The sequence below is a fragment of the Megascapheus bottae genome, chromosome 5, assembly GCF_031878675.1.
Source record: "Megascapheus bottae isolate mThoBot1 chromosome 5, mThoBot2.hap1, whole genome shotgun sequence".
Classification (NCBI taxonomy): Eukaryota; Metazoa; Chordata; class Mammalia; order Rodentia; family Geomyidae; genus Megascapheus; species Megascapheus bottae.
The window spans coordinates 19842811-19859314 of record NC_143513.1 but is presented as its reverse complement, the minus strand read 5'-3'; the positions used below and the strand labels follow the sequence as shown (position 1 = coordinate 19859314).

Below are 16504 nucleotides of genomic sequence, written 5' to 3'. Positions count from 1 at the left end.
ATTATTTCAGGCCTAGTAAACTTCTTTTTCTTCTGTCAGTCATGGGGCTTGAATTCAGGGCGTGGGTGCTGGTCCCTGGGCTTTGTTTAAGGTCTAATGCTTTGAGCCACAGTTCCACGTTGTCTTCTGGTGGTTAATGGAAGAATCTCAGGGACTTTTCTGCCCAGTCTGGCATTGCACCTCAACCCTCAGATCTCAGCTTCCTGATCAGCTAGGATTATAGGTGTAAGCCACCAGCACCTGGCCTGTCCAGGTATATTAAACAAACATCCCTCCCATATTCATGCATATTTAACAAGAGAACCCTTCATTTGTATCTCCTGAGAGATTAAAGAGCACTGTGAAGTTCAATTAGGACCTGAAGACATCTGTATTCAATTGTTAGGGCCAGGATTTGCCTATATGCTCTATTTCATTGAAACTGAATCAACAATGTTCTACTACTAAAAGGTAGGGGTTTAAAAAAGTAAATTTTTGTGGATGGAATCAGGACTCATAATAGTCTTGAGAAAACAGGCTTATTCTCTTCCACTAATCTCAGGACACAGCATTCATGGTTTTTTTTCTTTTGTTATTTTTCCACACTGTCATGTGTGCATATAGCAACAAGGTATCATCTTTGAAGACTGGAAGGAGATAAGGCACTTAACAGCACTGAATCAACACCCAAACCTTGAAACTTCCACCTTTGAGAACTGTGAGGAATAATTTCTGTTCTTTATAAATTACACAGGCTCAGATGTTTCATTACAGTGGCAGGAATGGACAAATATATCAATCTATAGGTAGTATAAGGGCAAGAAAGTTCTAGGATTTTACTACTATTAGTTGGATATGGTTCTTCAAAAAGTGTAGCGGAACTTGAATCCTTGAAGGACTGACTCCTTTGCAGATATAATTTGGAAAACATACCTTTTCTTAGGAAAGCTTATTTACATAAAAGAAAAACAACAGGGGCTGGGGAAGCACCTCAGAGTACTTGGTTAGCCCTAAGTTTGATCCATAGCATCTTACATACAAACTTTAAAGAGACAGTACACAGTGAGAAAATTATTTAATGGTTTTCAGTTCTGTTCATGATTACAGTACCAAAAAAATCCCTTGCATGATGGTTTTTTTTTTTTTAATTTGGGGAGGTACATTTTATTTAATTAGGCTTAAGACAAAAATGATAAACATTAAAATTGTTAAAATTATCCGAAGTTTATACTCCTCATAAAAAATAGATATATATATGTGTATACATGTACTTCTGCTCATTCATATGAACCACTCAGAATTCAAAATCCATTCTTTTAGGACTGAGGGTATAGCTCAGAGGTAGAGTGCTTGCCCAGTACACATAAAGCCCAAGTTCTACACCCCAAACCACACAAAAAAAAAAACAACCTAAAAAAATATTCTATTCTGTATTTAAAATTACCCTTTAGATACTTAGGAGCTCCACAGGTGGTGGTTTTAAAGGAATTCTTCCTAGAGTAAATTTCTTGGATTGATATTGTTCTAATTCTTCTACTGTCAGTTGATCTCTGGGTGTGAATAATGCATCCTGTGTAGTAATGATGACATTTGAGACTGGGAGAGAGGTGGAGACACTGCTACTTCCAAAGATGTCATTAGGTTGCTTAGAAAACACAGTGTGAGACTGAGAATTGAGATTACCAAAACCAGTCACAGCACTGCTGCTTCCAAAGGCTGGAGCTCCTACAGGGCCTGCTGCCACCGAGGCTGGAAATCCTGAAAATCCAGTTGACTCAAAACCAGAAGCTGCAGGGCTCTTAAATGAAAACGCAGCTGCAGATGGGACATCAGGTTTCCTGAATCCAAAAGCAGGGGTGGAAGCAGAGACAGCAGAACTGCCAGAGGGGACAGCTCCAAATGCTGGAGGGTTCCCAAACACAGATGGGCTTCCAGAAGGAGCAGTGCCAAATCCAGGGCTTGTTTTAAAACTAAAGTTTTGAGCACTGCCACTGCCATTGCTATTCATGGGAAAACCTATAAAACACAGAAAATGGAAACAATAAGTTAGTAGAGTAAAAAAAAAATCTAGTCTCAGGACCCTTTTCTACCAGGTTTGGATACTGAGAAAGCAGCTTACTAGAAGAAGAGAAGAGTGATAATGAAAGGTCAGAATGAACCACTACAGTCAATTCTCTGTTGTTTCTGTTACTGTGCATTACCTACATAAGAAATCTCAAAAGACCAGGGAGTAACTTCTACTTTGGCTTGCCATCCTCTCTCACCAGAGCTGGTATCTGCCAGCTATATAACAAGAACATTCTAAAAGGTGCCACAGCAGTGTATTCCTATGAAACTCCTGAGAAAAATTCTTAAAGTTGTGGGGCTTGAACTCAGGGTCTGGGCATTGTCCCTGAGCTGTTTTGCTCAAGGCTAGGGCTCTACCACTTTGAGCCGTAGTTCTACTTCCAGTTTACTGGTGGTTAATTGGAGATAAAAGTCTCAAGGACATTCCCACTCAGACTGGCTCTGACTCACTATCTTCAGATCCATGAGCCACTGGTGTAGTTCTACAACCTGAGTTGTAATGCCTTTTAATGCACATGCTTATTCTGGCCTGCTTTTCACAAATGTCTTTGGGGCTCCCTAATGGAAGGTGGCATTAATTGCAAGAGTGGCTTTATAACCCAAACCTTATGAAAATTCTACTTCTCTGAATCAATGAAGTCTTTCACTGCTTTATACTTACCTGGTGACCCAAATGCTCCTACTTGTCCACTTCCAAAGCCAAAGGAGGGGGCCGCTGAATTTGCTCCATCCTTTGTGTCAGAGAGCTTTAAAAAGAGCATACAAATAATTAAGTGCTTTATAAAGAACTCTCATATACATAGAAAAATACATATCAATAAATGAATAGTGCTATGCACTAGTGGCTCACATCTGTAATATTAGCAACTCAGGAGAATAAGATCTGAAGGCAGCCCTGGCAAACAAACATGAGATTCATCTCCAATTAACCAGCAAAAAAGCAGCAAATGAGGGCAAGGTTCAAGTTGGTAAATGCCAGCTTAAGCAAAAGAGCTAAGTAAGAATGCAAGATCCTGAGTTCAAGCACCAGTAACCCCTCCCTCCATACCCCCAAAATACACACACACACAAAGAAAGGAGACAGACTATCTCTGCCTGAGTAATTATGGATGCTTTTAATTTTATATTCTCTAAATTTCTACAAAAAGCACATAGTACAATAAGAATTTTGAATTCAGGATCTTGCCATACCTCTAGCCCAGGGGGTGAAAAGACACACACATACACATACACACACACACACACACACACTCACATGGGCAACTGATGGAGCACTAGCCTTGAGCAAAAAAAGTTCAGGGATGATGCCCAAGCCCTGTGTTTAAGCCCCAGGACAGGTGTCATGCATGTGTCACACAGAAAAAGACAAAAAGAAAAAAAAAATCCAAATCTTCTCAAGAGTGATAGAATGAGTGAGAACCAGAATACATTGTAAACATGTGTGGAAATGTAACAGTGAAATTTTCCCTTACTAATGTAAGCAAAACAAAACATAAAACCCACTTCATTTGCAAGTTGGTAGCTTATATTTGCAAACCTAGTTACTTGGGAGGTAAAGATAGGAGGTCTATGGATCAAAGCTTGCACAGGCAAAATGTTTGTTGAGACTTCATCTCAACTAATAGCTTCACAAAATAGTGAAGCCTCACCAATATGGGAGGCTAAGATTAAAAAAAGATCGGGGTCCAAGCCAATCTAGGCAAAGAGTCCACAAGATCTCCATCTCTACAGAAAAGGCTGGACATAGTAGCACATATCTGTCATTTCAGCTATAGCAAGAAGCATGAAAAGGAAAATCATGGTCCAGGCTGGTTTAGATTCAAACTATTTAACATTAAACAGTATAAAAGGAGTTGGAGGTATTGCCCAGTAACAAAATATCTGCCTTTAGCAAGCATGGACTTAAGAGTTCAAACCCCAGTACCAACAAAAACAAACAAACAAACAAAAAACCCTAGCAACAAATAACTTTTTAGTGTCTATTAAGGTTATAGCTATATTTATCAAGAAATCTAGATAGTATGCAGTCTACTTTGTTTGAAAAGTGGGTTACAATATTAAAATCTCACCACTAAAATTAAACATCTTTTATTCCTTAAAAAACTTTTTTTTTTTTTTTGCCAGTCCTGGGCTTGAGCTCAGGGCCTAAGCACTGTCCTTGGACTTTCTTAAGGCTAGAGCTCTACCACTTGAGCCTCAGCACCACTTCTGGCTTTTTTTCTATGTATGTGGTACCGAGGAATCGAACCCGGGTCTTCGTGCATGCTAGGCAGCACTCTACCACTAGGCCAAACTCCCGGCCCCTAAAAATATTCTTATGCTAGCTGGGTGCTGTGGCTCATGCCTGTAATCCTAGATACTCAGGAAACTGAAATCTGAGGATTGTGGTTCAAAGCCGGCTTAGGCACTAAAGAACTTGAAACTCTTATCTCCAAGTAATCACTAGAAAACAGGAAGTGGGGCTGTGGCTCAAGGGGTAGGGTGGTAGCCTTGAGCTCTTGAAGAGCTCAGGGACAGTACCCAGGTCAAGCTCAAGCCCCATGACACACAAAAAAAATATCCTTATGCTTTATCTCTGCCAAGTGAAATTCAATGCCCTTTTCAAGGAACTTTTTTGCTTATTCCCTCCCACAAAGATTTTCCTAATTAAATTAAGCAGGTAGAATTCTCATTTGGAAGCTCTAATACACACACACACACACACACACACACAAATTTGAACTTATAGCCCTCATCACAATCAAGATCAGAACATTAGTGTTAAAAAACTTCCCTTTTTCTGTTCCTAGTCTTAATTCCTGTCCCAGGCAACTGTTCATGTGCTAATCACTATAGATGAACTTTCTTTTCCACAGTGAACACTAGTAGATAAATGAATAAACAAATCATAGCATATGCTTGCAATGTGATGCTCCTCGGAAGAGAGAATGAACTACTGATACAAGCTTGGCCAGCTGAGGATGATGGAACCATAGGAGTGTAGCAAAGAGCTGAGAGAACTTGCAGCCCTGAAGAGGTTTCTGCAGTTCATTAGATTCATCCCTAGCCCATCAACTCTCATTAATGTTGAGTGTCCCAGTCAACATTAAGTTGTTCATTTCTTATCTAGGGATGGGACATTTCCAAAAAATCTTACTAAATTCAACAGGCATTACAACTTGGGGCTGGAGACAAGGCTCAAGTCAGAGTGCCTGAATTTAAACCCCAGGATCACTAAATAGTACAACTGAATGCTTTCACCAGGTGTCTAGTCAGGACTATGTATCCTGGGAAACAAGGGCAAAATAACCTATGGTTAGTGTCCTTGAGTTACAACAGTAAAACTAAGTCTCAATGTGCATTTAGATTTTTTTTTTTTTTTTTTTTTTTTACCAAACCTGGGCTTGAGCTCAGGGCCTGAGCACTATCCTTGGACTTTTTCAAGGCTAGAGCTTTACCACTTGAGCCTCAGCACCACTTCCAGCTTTTGTCTATATATGTGGTACCAAGGAATTGAACCCGGGTCTTCGCGCATGCAAGGCAAGCACTCTACCACAAGGCCAAACTCCTGGCCCCTAGATTATTTTTTTCAAAATGATTTCCCTTCCTGCCTCTTCCCACCCTCATCTTCACTCTCCCCTTTCCCCTCCACCCTTCATTTTCATTTTTTTTTTCCTTTTGTGCTGGTCCTGGGACTTAAACTCAGGGACTAGGCATTGTTCCCAGAGCTTTTGTACTCAAGGCTAGTGCTCTACCACCTGAGCGACAGCTCTACTTCTGGCTTTTTGTTGGTTAATGTAGATAAGGGTCTCACAGAGTTTCCTGCCGAGCTGGCTTTGAATCATGATTCTCAGACATCAGCTTCCTGAGTAGCTAGGATTACAAGCATGTGCCACCAGTGTCTGGCCAAGTTATTCCTTTTTAAACACAGATAAATCTAAATACTTGAATCTATATAGTATTTCCAACTTTCAAAACCAGTACTGTCAAAGTTAAAAGCTTTATCCTAAAAATAACTTTTTGTTGTTGGTTGTGGGGCTTGAGGTCATGGCCTAAGTGCTGTCTTTGAGCCTCTTTATGCTCAGGACTAGTGCTCCACTACTTGACACACAGCACTACTTTCAGTTTTTTTTTTTTTTTTTATTAGAGAATACTTTATTAGTTTCTGTAATCAAACCCACGTAGATAAGACCTTACATATTTAATACAGTGTGTTTATCCCTGTACAAATGAAAAAAAGTTTAACGTTTCTAGACCAATATGGCTATTAATTTCTGTACAATGTACTTTCAGTTTTTGAGTAGTTAATTGGAAATAAGAGTCACACAGGGACATTTCTGCCTGTGATCTTCAGATCTTAGTCTCTTGAGTGGCAAGGACTATAGGTGTGAGCCATACAATCTTGTCTCAACTATAGTCAACCTCCTGTCATCTCAATCCTTCTCATCAGTATCTCCTCTTACAAAATCTGTTTCTTTTGTCCCACCCCTCCAACCCTTTGTTGATCAATAGCTCTCATAGAGGTCTTTTATATTGTTTTCATATATACTTGCATTAGATTACCAAACTATTCACTCTCCATCTTTGTTTTTCCCTCCCTCACTTCTTCTCCTAAATAGTCCCTTGGATTCATTTGCTGTTTATCCACATATAAAATTATGTATGCAGATATATACCAATATTGATGTCCATGGATTTTGTCTTTTGTGCTTTGCTCTACAAGTTCAAAATGAAATACCATGCAAAACAACCACCAATAAACTACTTTCCTGAATGACACTCTAGTACTCACCAGAGCTAATTTAGTCGAAGTATTTAGACTCTTCAATTCATTTATCCTATTCCTCCACTGATTTATTAACTGTTGAACAGAGGTAAGCTGAAAAGAAAAAACAGAAGACTTTAGTTCAACGTTGAGTAGTTAATTTCTTCAGTAACCTCAACTCATTTTCCCCAAATCACACATAGTTCTTTTTTTTTTTTTTTTTTCGGTCCCAGAAATGAGGGTTGAACTCAGTACCTACTTATTCATTGTCTATTAGGTTTTTTTTCTTTTTTTTTTTTTCACTCAAGGCTGACATTCTACCACTTGAGCCACATCTATAGTTGCAGGTTTTTGCTGGGTTTTTTTGTTTGTTTTAGATAAGAAATCATGTACTTTACTGCTTAGGCTGGCTTCAAACGATGAGCTTCAGACCTCAGCTGACTGAGTAGCTAGGATCACAGACTTGATCCACAAGTATGGGCTTTTTTTGTTTTTTATTTTGGTGTGTGTGTATGTATGTGTATGTGTGTAGTCACACCAGTACTCGGCCTTAAACTCATGACCTGGGTGCTGTTCCTGAGCTTCTTTTGCTCAAGGATAGTGCTGAATCATTTGAGCTGCAGCTCTATACCTGGCTTTTTGGTAATGTATTGGAGATAAGAGTCTGATGGACTTTCCTGACTAGATTCGCTTTGATCCACAATCATCAGATCTTAACCTCCTGAGTGTCTAGGACTACAGGCAAGAGCCACTGGCACCCATTTTATTTAAACTTTTTCCCCTAGAATTCATCATGGCATCCATACCTAACTAAAGTTCAATAAATGTCTATCAAACAATGAAAAGCATTTGATTTCTGAGTCTGGCGGATGGGTAATTTGTTGCAAAAAACAATGATATTCCTGATTACTATGGCCAAAAAATATCCATTTAAGTAGCTCGCAAATTTCAAAGAAAATAATCTAGAAAACAATTTCTAAAAGTTGATCTAAAAAAAACTAAGTAGTCTTCATCAACTTTGCTAAAACACAAGCAAGTCACTACAAACACGTAACATAGTAATTGACAGCCAATTTATTACTGAGGTAGATGAACAGTAAACAAACTTACATAACTCTGTAAGTTATTGCTGGTTAAGAAGTTAAGGTACTCAAGTCTCAATTCCTCTGGCGAAATGTCTGTAAAACCTGAAGTGAGGAATGAGACCAATGATTGTGACAGTAATGCTTGAGGCACTAGACAAGAAAATACGCTAATGCTGATTATCATTAAAATTTTCATAATCATAGGAAAAAATTCAAAGATTTACTCTCACATTTCTTTAGTAAAATGTATAAAATTAGAATAATTACTTGATCTTTGACTAAGGAAGGGCTTTTTAAAGGTAAGTAGAACAGAAAGAGCTGACTTAACATATACATTCAAACTTCAGTCTAAAAAATTTCTGCCACAGTCTACAATAAACAAAACTAAAAGATAAATGATGCTAGACATGGTGGCCCATACCTATAAATACTGTAGAAATAGAGACTGAGAAGATAAGTTTTGAGGCCAATGTGGGTAAAAATGTTAGCAAGACCCAATCTCAATAAGTAAGTCAGAGGTGTGGTCCCAGATTCTTGAAAGATCTGAGGCTAGTCCTGGGCAAAAATACAAGACCCTACTTGGGAAATATCTAAAAGCTCCTTCCCCTAAAAAGGGCTGTAGTGTTGCTCTTGTGGTAGAGCACTTGCCTAGAAAGCATACGCCTTGAATTCAACTCCAGGACTGCCATACACACACATGAAAAGAAAAATTGTAAGCTAGGAAAACTATACAGTTATCCTTCTCTGTATTGTATTCACTTTTTGTGGCCTCAATGTATTGTGGGTTTTTAAAAAATACATATATAGGGCTGAGAGTTTGGCCTAGTGGTAGAGCATGCACGAACACCCAGTTCAATTCCTTGGTACCACATAAATAGAAAAAAACTGGAAAGGGTGCTGTGGCTCAAGTGATGGAGTGCTAGCCTTGAGAAAGCCCAAAGACAGTGCTCAGGCTCTGAGTTCAAGCCCCAGGATTGGCAAAAAAATAAATAAATAAATACATATATAATTCTGTATTGTATCATGGAATTTTGCAGTATATAGTATTTATAAAATATTTATGATTTTAATTATGTTTGCCTACAAAATTTAAAATAATATAAAATGTTAAGGTTAATAAAAGGTGTGAAAGGTTTACAGGAGAGTGGGAGGACTTTATAAAGCCTTATATATAATAAAAAATAAAACATAACCCCATTACTTCATGGATTTTCATCTATTGCATGGGTCTCCGTAATATAACTCCCATGATAGGTGAGAGATTTCTGTAATTGTAACAAATATGACAAGGTAATACTCATATATTCTTAATAAATCAATATCTCTTATAAATCAGTAAGAAAAATACATTAATCTGGGCAAATATAAACAAGAAATTCACTGAAAAGTTCGAAGAGCAATTGAACAGGTGAAATGAAGTTAAAAATGAAATTTAAACATGTGTAAATGGAACAATAAAGTCTGTTGGCATTGGTTTAGAATGGGAGAAGAGAAAAGGAGAGAATGAGTAGTTAATGATCAAGGTGTGATCAAGCACATTGTGTGTGTAGATGGATATTATCAGAGTGAAATCCTCTTATACAACTAGTTTGATGAAATTTTAAAAAATGCAACTAAGTGACAAAATGTTTCATCAGATTGACAAAAATTAAAACTAGATGCTTATTGTTACTCAGTATAGAGGAAAACCAGTTATTTTCCTGAATTGCTGTTAAGGAGACTTTCCTGAAGAAAAAAACTGTCAATAAGTACCAAAATGTTGACCCATGCAGGCCAGGTACAGTGGCTCATGCCTATAATTCTAGTTATTTGAGTCAGGAACTAGAAAGTTCATGGTTCTAGGCAAACTCTGAAAAAGAGTTGGCAAGGCCTCAACAAGTAAGATGATGTGGTGGTTCATAACTATAATTCTGGTTACATGGAAGGTGTGGGCAGGAAGGTCAGAGGGTGTACCTTGACAAAATGTCTGAAAAATTACTTTGGAGTAGTTTAACCTCTCCAAACTGTAACATACTTTAGGACTTGACCTTAGACAATTACATGTACAAATCAAGGATGTCAGGTTCAAGGATGTTCATTCTTATAGTTTTAGTAAAAGACAAACAAAAAGTAGACTATTGGGTTGGGTATGCAGTTCAGTAGTACTGTGCTTGCCTAGCATACATGAAGCTAAAAACTAGACTGCACATATTAACAACAATTATGATTGTGCATCCAGGTCTTGAAATAATACAGATACTTTTTATTTTATTTATGTATTATATTTTCAAAGCAATAGCTATAACTTCTATAATTGAGGAAAAGTATTAAGAAAAGATGTACGTTCTTTTAACCCCAATGACATCCGAGGACAAAAAAAAGGGAGGGGGGCCTGGACATCATATTGAATTTCTCTCGTTTCTGTATCTAATTTATCAACCTCCTGCTAGCTCAGGCTCCACAACTGGTCTTGAATTTGATCAACTGTGTCTAACCTGATCATGAGCAACAATCATCTCTGACCTTGTTTCCCTGCCTCTGCTCCCAATCCCATACATCCCCACAGCAGGCTGAGTGAGCCTTTTCTAATCAGACAATACTCCTTCCGCATTAAAGTTCTTCATGGCTGCCTACCCAATACAATTAGGCCCAACCTCATCTGGCCTCTGGAAAACTATCTGGCCTTATATTGTGTTACTTTTCCTCTTCATTACTTTCCTCCAGTGTTACTAGTACTCATGCCTCAGGGTCTTTATACCAGTTGTCAGAATACTTTCTCTGAATGTTTCCATAACCAAATCGTCTCTCCACTCAGGCTCAGCCTCAACATTGCCTCTGAAGAATGGATTTCCACTCTATATAAAGGAACACTCTCCCTAGTTACTCCCAGTTCCTTCCAGGAATGAATGTGAACCTGACGATCAAACAAGCTCTTTATCTAAACTACAGAACACAGAAAATAACTTGAGTAACTACCTTCTCAATTTTTACAATGGTAGAACAAAGTGAGAATTATTCTAGCTGCCTAAGGAAGGAAATCCATTTTAAGTATAAGATAAACCGATGATTTTTAATGTAATAGTACAAAAAGTTCATTACCTTTTGAGTCCATATTATAGCTAGCTTTTTGTTTTATTTTGTGGGTCATGGGGCTTGAACTCAGCGGGCACTGTCTCTGAGCTCTTCAGCTCAAGGCTACCACCCTAACCCTGAGCCAAGCCCCATTTTCTGTTTTCTAGAGGTTAATTGGAGATAAGAGTCTCAGGTCCTTTTGTGCCTGGGCTGGCTTTGAACCTTGATCCTCAGATCTCAGCCTCCTGAGTAGCTAGGATTACAGGCATGAGCCACCGTGCCTAACTTTTAGCTAGCTTATAAGAAACTTCAACTTAGGGGCCGGGAGTTTGGCCTAGTGGTAGAGTGCTTGCCTAGCATGCATGAAGACCCAGGTTTAATTTCTCAGTACCACATACATACAAAAAGCCGGAAATGGTGCTGTGGCTCAAGTGGTAGTGTTCTAGCCTTGAGAAAGCCCAAGGACAGTGCTCAGCCCCTGTGTTCAAGCCCCAGGACTGGCAAAAATTAAAAAACAAAAAAACAAGAAAGAAACTTCCACTAGTTCTACCCTAAGTGTCAAAGAAGAATATTCACACTTAACTGAAAAGGCCATTCTTTCTTTTCCAGCAGCATACAATGTAACTAGCTTTCCTTCATATACATCAACCATATTGCAACAGTTGATACAGAAGCACATATAAGAATCTAGCATTGGAGCCAGGTGCTAGTGGCTCATGCCTGTAATCATACCTACTCAGGAGTCTGAGATCTGAGGATAACAGTTCAAAGCCAATCTAGACAGGAAAGTCTGTAAGGCTTATCTCCAATTAACCAGCGGAAAACTGAAGTGACACTGTGGCTCAAAGTTGAGCAAAAGCAGCTCAAAGACAGCTCGCAGGCCCTGAGTTCAATACCCACGACAAAAAAAAAAAATCTAGAGTTGGGCATGTAGCTCAGTATAAAGTGCTTGTCTAGCATATGCAAAGGCCTTAAGTTCAAAAAACAAAACAAAACTATTGATCCACTATGGAAAAAGAGGTTGGGTGAGCTCTCAACTCAAAGAGTCACATAGGCATTTTCCCTCAAGACAAACATCACACTTGGGAATGGGCAGAAGAACTTTATTGGACTTAACATCTTGTATTTAACACATATGCTCAAGTGACATGACTTAAAATTAGTAATTTTTACTTCATTACCTTACAACAGCATGAAAAAGTTTTCTTTGTAACGACTATAGTCAACTAGCAACTTTTTACCTGGCTTGATTTACACTAAGATACAAGTGTAATAGTTTTACTTATCAATGCTTTTATACCAAAATACAAATATTAACACAGTGAAAAAAGCATTAATTTCTTAGTATTTGCTTAAAAAGAATTTTGACTTACATAATTCCTAAAGAAGTCTCAGTGATTTGATTGTCAGATTTGGCAAATAGAAATACAGAATGTCCAGGTAAATTTGAATTTTAAAAATACATTACAAAACATAATTAAGTATGTTTCAAGTATTATATGTTACAATATATTAAAATATTATTGGACTGGTGGCTCATGCTGTAATCCTAGCTACTCAAGAGGCTGAGATCTGAGGGTCAAAGTATGAAGTCAACCTGGGTAGAAAAAGTTGAGACTATTACTGTAGCTAAGGTGGTAGAACACCAGCAGTGAAAAAGCTAAGGCACAGCACTCTGACCCTGAATACTAGTACGTCTGAATTTTAACTATATATCGAACATTTTATAGACAGGATCTATATTCACATTTTGAGAATCACTGGTTTGGGCCTTAGGCATCAGGTTTACTTTTGAACTGATTAAGACTTCATACTTAAAGTACTAACATTTAAACTGATTAAAGACTGAGTACTATTTTATTTTCTTTCTCAAATATAACAGATTATCTATTTGTATTATTGTTTCCTTTCTCCAAGACCTAGGCTTCATAAGGGTGGAATCTTGTTTATCTAGCTTACCATTGTATTACTAACACCTGGATCATAGACCATGGTAGAACATAATTCAATATTTGTTAACTGAATAAAGTATGCTGTAATCACAGAAAAAGGGGAGGTTGAGCTGAACTAGAGTACAGATTCTAGAATTCTCTGCACTGATTGTAGATATCCACCATCTACTAGCTACATTCTGCTTACACAGCAGGATATCGCTCAGGATTGGAAGAGTAGGCTCAGAAAAGCCTGTGAGATTAGGTTTCAGCTCCAAAGGGATTATGGACAAAAAATGGAAAATGAAGTGCTATTTTAAAGGAATGGCATCTCTGTAGGTCATCTTCAAATATTTCCAGAATAGGACTGAAGATGGTTCATGAAAAGTAACTATTCTTAGAAGGAAACACTGGGGAAGAATAAATAGAACCAGGAAGCCAATGCCTTAATGTCTTCACTGCAGGCAGCCAGGTGGTTAGGAAGTTTCACTAGGAACCAAGAAAGCAGAGCTTTTTTGGTTTATGGAATTAGAATTGTGGTGGGTCTTCATTTTACTATCATTTTCTTCCGTAAAAGCTATACATCTTGGGGCTGGGAGGTTGGCCTAATGGTCTGCCTACCATGTACAAAGACCGGGGTTCAATTCCTAAGTACCATATACATAGAAAAAAGCCAGAAGTGGTGCTGAGGCTCAAGTGGTAGAGCTCTAGCCTTGAGAAAGTCCAAGGACAGTGCTCAGGCCCTGAGCCCAAGCCCAGGACTGGCAAAAAAATAAATAAATAAATAACAACAACAAAACCCAGTATCATCTTAAAAGAACTACATTTTCCAACCCCAATCTGAATTAAGTTTTGGATACTAAAAACAATTTCTTAAGCATCCTAATTGAAGCTAAGTTTGTCTTTAAAGTTAATGTCTACATAAGTATGGCCTTGGTGTTAGAATATATTTTAGAAATACAATTTCTGTGCTGGGCTTATAGTTCAGTGTAGACTACATAGCATATGTGAGGTCCAAGGTTTGATTCCCAGATCACCGCACAGACAAACAATACAAAACACATTCATGTCTTAGTTACCTGAAATATTAGGTTTCTTTTTCATTGGTGAGTACGCAGAAAACATCCACTGCCCTGAGGATTCCCAAACTTCCATATCTTTTACAATTCCTTCCCTGAAAAAGCCGGGAGTGGATGGAAGAGTGGTTTTTTACTTGCTCATTAAGATTTATTATTTATGAAATATCTAGTGAGACTTAGTACTAGTCATGAACTTTATCACTAATTTTCTTTAGAAATATCATAAATCTACCACAAAACAATGAAACAAATAAAATCAGTCTGGTAAGATAACTAAAGTACAAATTTTACTTGGAAGATCACACTCCATTCTGAACTACCTGGTACTTTCTAAAGAACTCACGATTTCTAATCATCTTTAGCAGGATTATCCTTAGAAAAGACATTCATGTTATCAGTAGAAAGTGGAAAAAGCATAATCAATCCTACAAAAACATGGAAAAATATGTATTTCTAAGTGAAATAAAGTCTAGAAGGATGGATAGCAAAAATAGCAATTAGATCTATGATTTGTCTTGTTTTCAAAAATAAGATTAATTTTTTGTGTGTGCTGGTCCTGGGGTTTGAACTCAGGACATAGATGCTGCCCATAAGTTTTTGTGCTCAAGGCTAGTGTTCTACCACTTGAGCACTGTGGGGAGCAGTTAATTGGAGTGAATTAGACTCTCAAGGACTTTGTTGTTCTGGCTATTTTTTTTTTTGCCAGTCCTGGGAGCTCAGGGCCTGAGGATTGTCCTTGGATTTTTCTCAAGGCTAGAACTCAACCACTTGAGCCTCAGCACCACTTCTGGCTTTTTCTAAGTATGTGGTACCAAGGAATCCAACCCAGGTCTTCGTGCATGCTAGGCAAGGACTCTATACTACTAGGCCAAACTTCCGGCCCTCTGGCTGGTTTTGAATCATGATCTCGGATCTTAACCTCTTGAATAGAATTACAGGCATGAACCACAGATGCCCAGCTCAAGATTACTTTTTTAAAAACAAACTCTAGGTGCTTATGGAAATAAAATGGGCAAATGGGTAGTGATTAAACTTTCACTTACAGAAGTTTCTTTTCTTCTTTCTGCTCATCGGTGGTTGGTGAAGCAAATGGGCATTGAGATAATCCAAAGGCTCTGTTCCTGCTAGTTGAATTTCCAGAATCAAAAGAACTGAACGATGGCTTTTCTTGATCTCTGCTGCCTCCCCATGGTGTGGATTTGGAAAAACTAGATGGCTGGATGACACCGGAGTATCTCTGGTTGGTGCCATTCCATCCACGCCTGTTATTACCTAAAACAAACAATAAAAACACACACTTACTGGCGATTTCTCTTTTAAATCTTAAATTATATTTTTTTCTCATTAGGTCTACTTTAACATAGTACTATAAGCCTCCTATGTGCGCATTTTTTCTGCGAGATGGCTAGCTGTCGTTTGATTTTCGAAGGACTTTGAGACTTCCTCCAAATGAAGAGTCTGACCCACATCGTTTGCTTTTCCCTCCAGAAAAGATGATTAAAAAAAAAATCAGGGTGAGGGGAGGGATCTGGGGACAAAAACATGAGACGGGGTATCTATGTGTGAGAGGTAATGCACCTACTACCTGACAGATGTAACTGTAACCCCTCTATACATTATCTCGACATAAAAACCAGCTTCTTGTTGTCTAGAGAAAAGATCAAGTATACTTTAGGGTCTTCAAGGAGGAGTCTGGGGTCGCCACACGCGAATTCTCCCGACCGCGACCACGACCCCCGCACAACGCGGCTTTACACTTCTCATTTTGGAACTCACTGTTCGGCACTAGCATCCGGGGCCAAACCCTGGCCCACAGGTACTCCACAAAACCCGACTCGCCCAACTCCGAGGGGAGAGCATCCGACTGCCAGGCTGCGCGGCTCCCGGGGAGCGGGGAGAGGGCAGCGACGCGGGGCCGTCCGCGTCACTGCCGAGCGGGGCGGCGCGGTGCCAACCTGGGACTCCTGGGGGACCACACAGGGGGCGTCCGGACCCCACCAGCGAGACCCCCACGCCACGTCGGTCCCCGCTGGGGCCGGCGGCAGTAGATAGCGGGAAACGTCACCTGAGGCCTGGGGCTGCGGTTGCTGCCGCGCCCCGCCTGCACCCCGAGCTCCAGGATGCTCATTCCAGCACCGGTCTCCAAAGCGACACCTGCCCTGAAGGAAGAACTGACAAACGGTCATTACGACGGCGTCGCCGGCGGAGCAGTCATCAGTTGGCAGAGGCCGATGAAACCACAAGACTAAGCAACGGAAGACCCCCGGTCGCGCCACTGTGACGTCATCACCGCGCGCCGGGAAAGGCTGTTCTCTCTCTTGTCCCGCCCACAATGCAATGAGAGGCGTGAATTTCAGCCAATAAGACTCGAGGAGGGCGGGGCTGTGCGTGCGCCTGGAATGCAGTTGCTTGAACCGTTAAGTGGAGAAGAGATAAACCGTCGACCTGCGAATGACTTGAGCAAAGGTTCCGAGGACAGGGTTGGATCCGGCTTGAGGGATCTAGCGGTTCTTTTCATTTGTAACTGCCGAAAAAAAAAAAAAAAACCCTCGGGTGAAAAAAAGTCTT

The 16504-nt window shown here is 39.4% G+C and overlaps 1 protein-coding gene across 4 annotated transcripts; it reads right to left on the bottom strand.

Moving 5' to 3' along the window:
- Positions 1–1037: 1037 nt before the first annotated feature.
- On the bottom strand, positions 1038–16217 carry Nup42 (nucleoporin 42). Of its 4 annotated transcripts, none has more exons than XM_090332753.1 (7): positions 16002–16217; positions 14980–15208; positions 13937–14031; positions 7901–7977; positions 6818–6904; positions 2708–2792; positions 1038–1995 (listed from the first exon to the last, which is right to left on the bottom strand). In XM_090332753.1, the coding sequence occupies exons 1-7, from the start codon at positions 16120–16122 to the stop codon at positions 1427–1429; spliced, it is 1263 nt and encodes a 420-aa protein (XP_090188879.1). In that variant the 5' UTR covers positions 16123–16217; the 3' UTR covers positions 1038–1426. The 4 variants fall into 4 exon arrangements, with proteins under 4 accessions (XP_090188879.1, XP_090188880.1, XP_090188881.1 ...); XM_090332754.1 differs by lacking the exon at positions 16002–16217 and adding an exon at positions 15713–15815; XM_090332755.1 differs by lacking the exon at positions 13937–14031 and having other exon boundaries at positions 16002–16170.
- Between the last annotated feature and the right edge of the window lie 287 nt (positions 16218–16504).

Coding starts and splice junctions, on each gene's coding strand:
- Nup42 (XM_090332753.1), bottom strand. CDS start 16,122: ATGACCGTTTGTCAGTTCTTCCTTCAGGGCAGGTGTCGCTTTGGAGAC. Junction 14,032..14,979: donor AAAGAAGAAAAGAAACTTCT/GTAAGTGAAAGT, acceptor CGGCTTTTTCAG/GGAAGGAATTGTAAAAGATA. Junction 6,905..7,900: donor GCAATAACTTACAGAGTTAT/GTAAGTTTGTTT, acceptor TTTTCTTTTCAG/CTTACCTCTGTTCAACAGTT.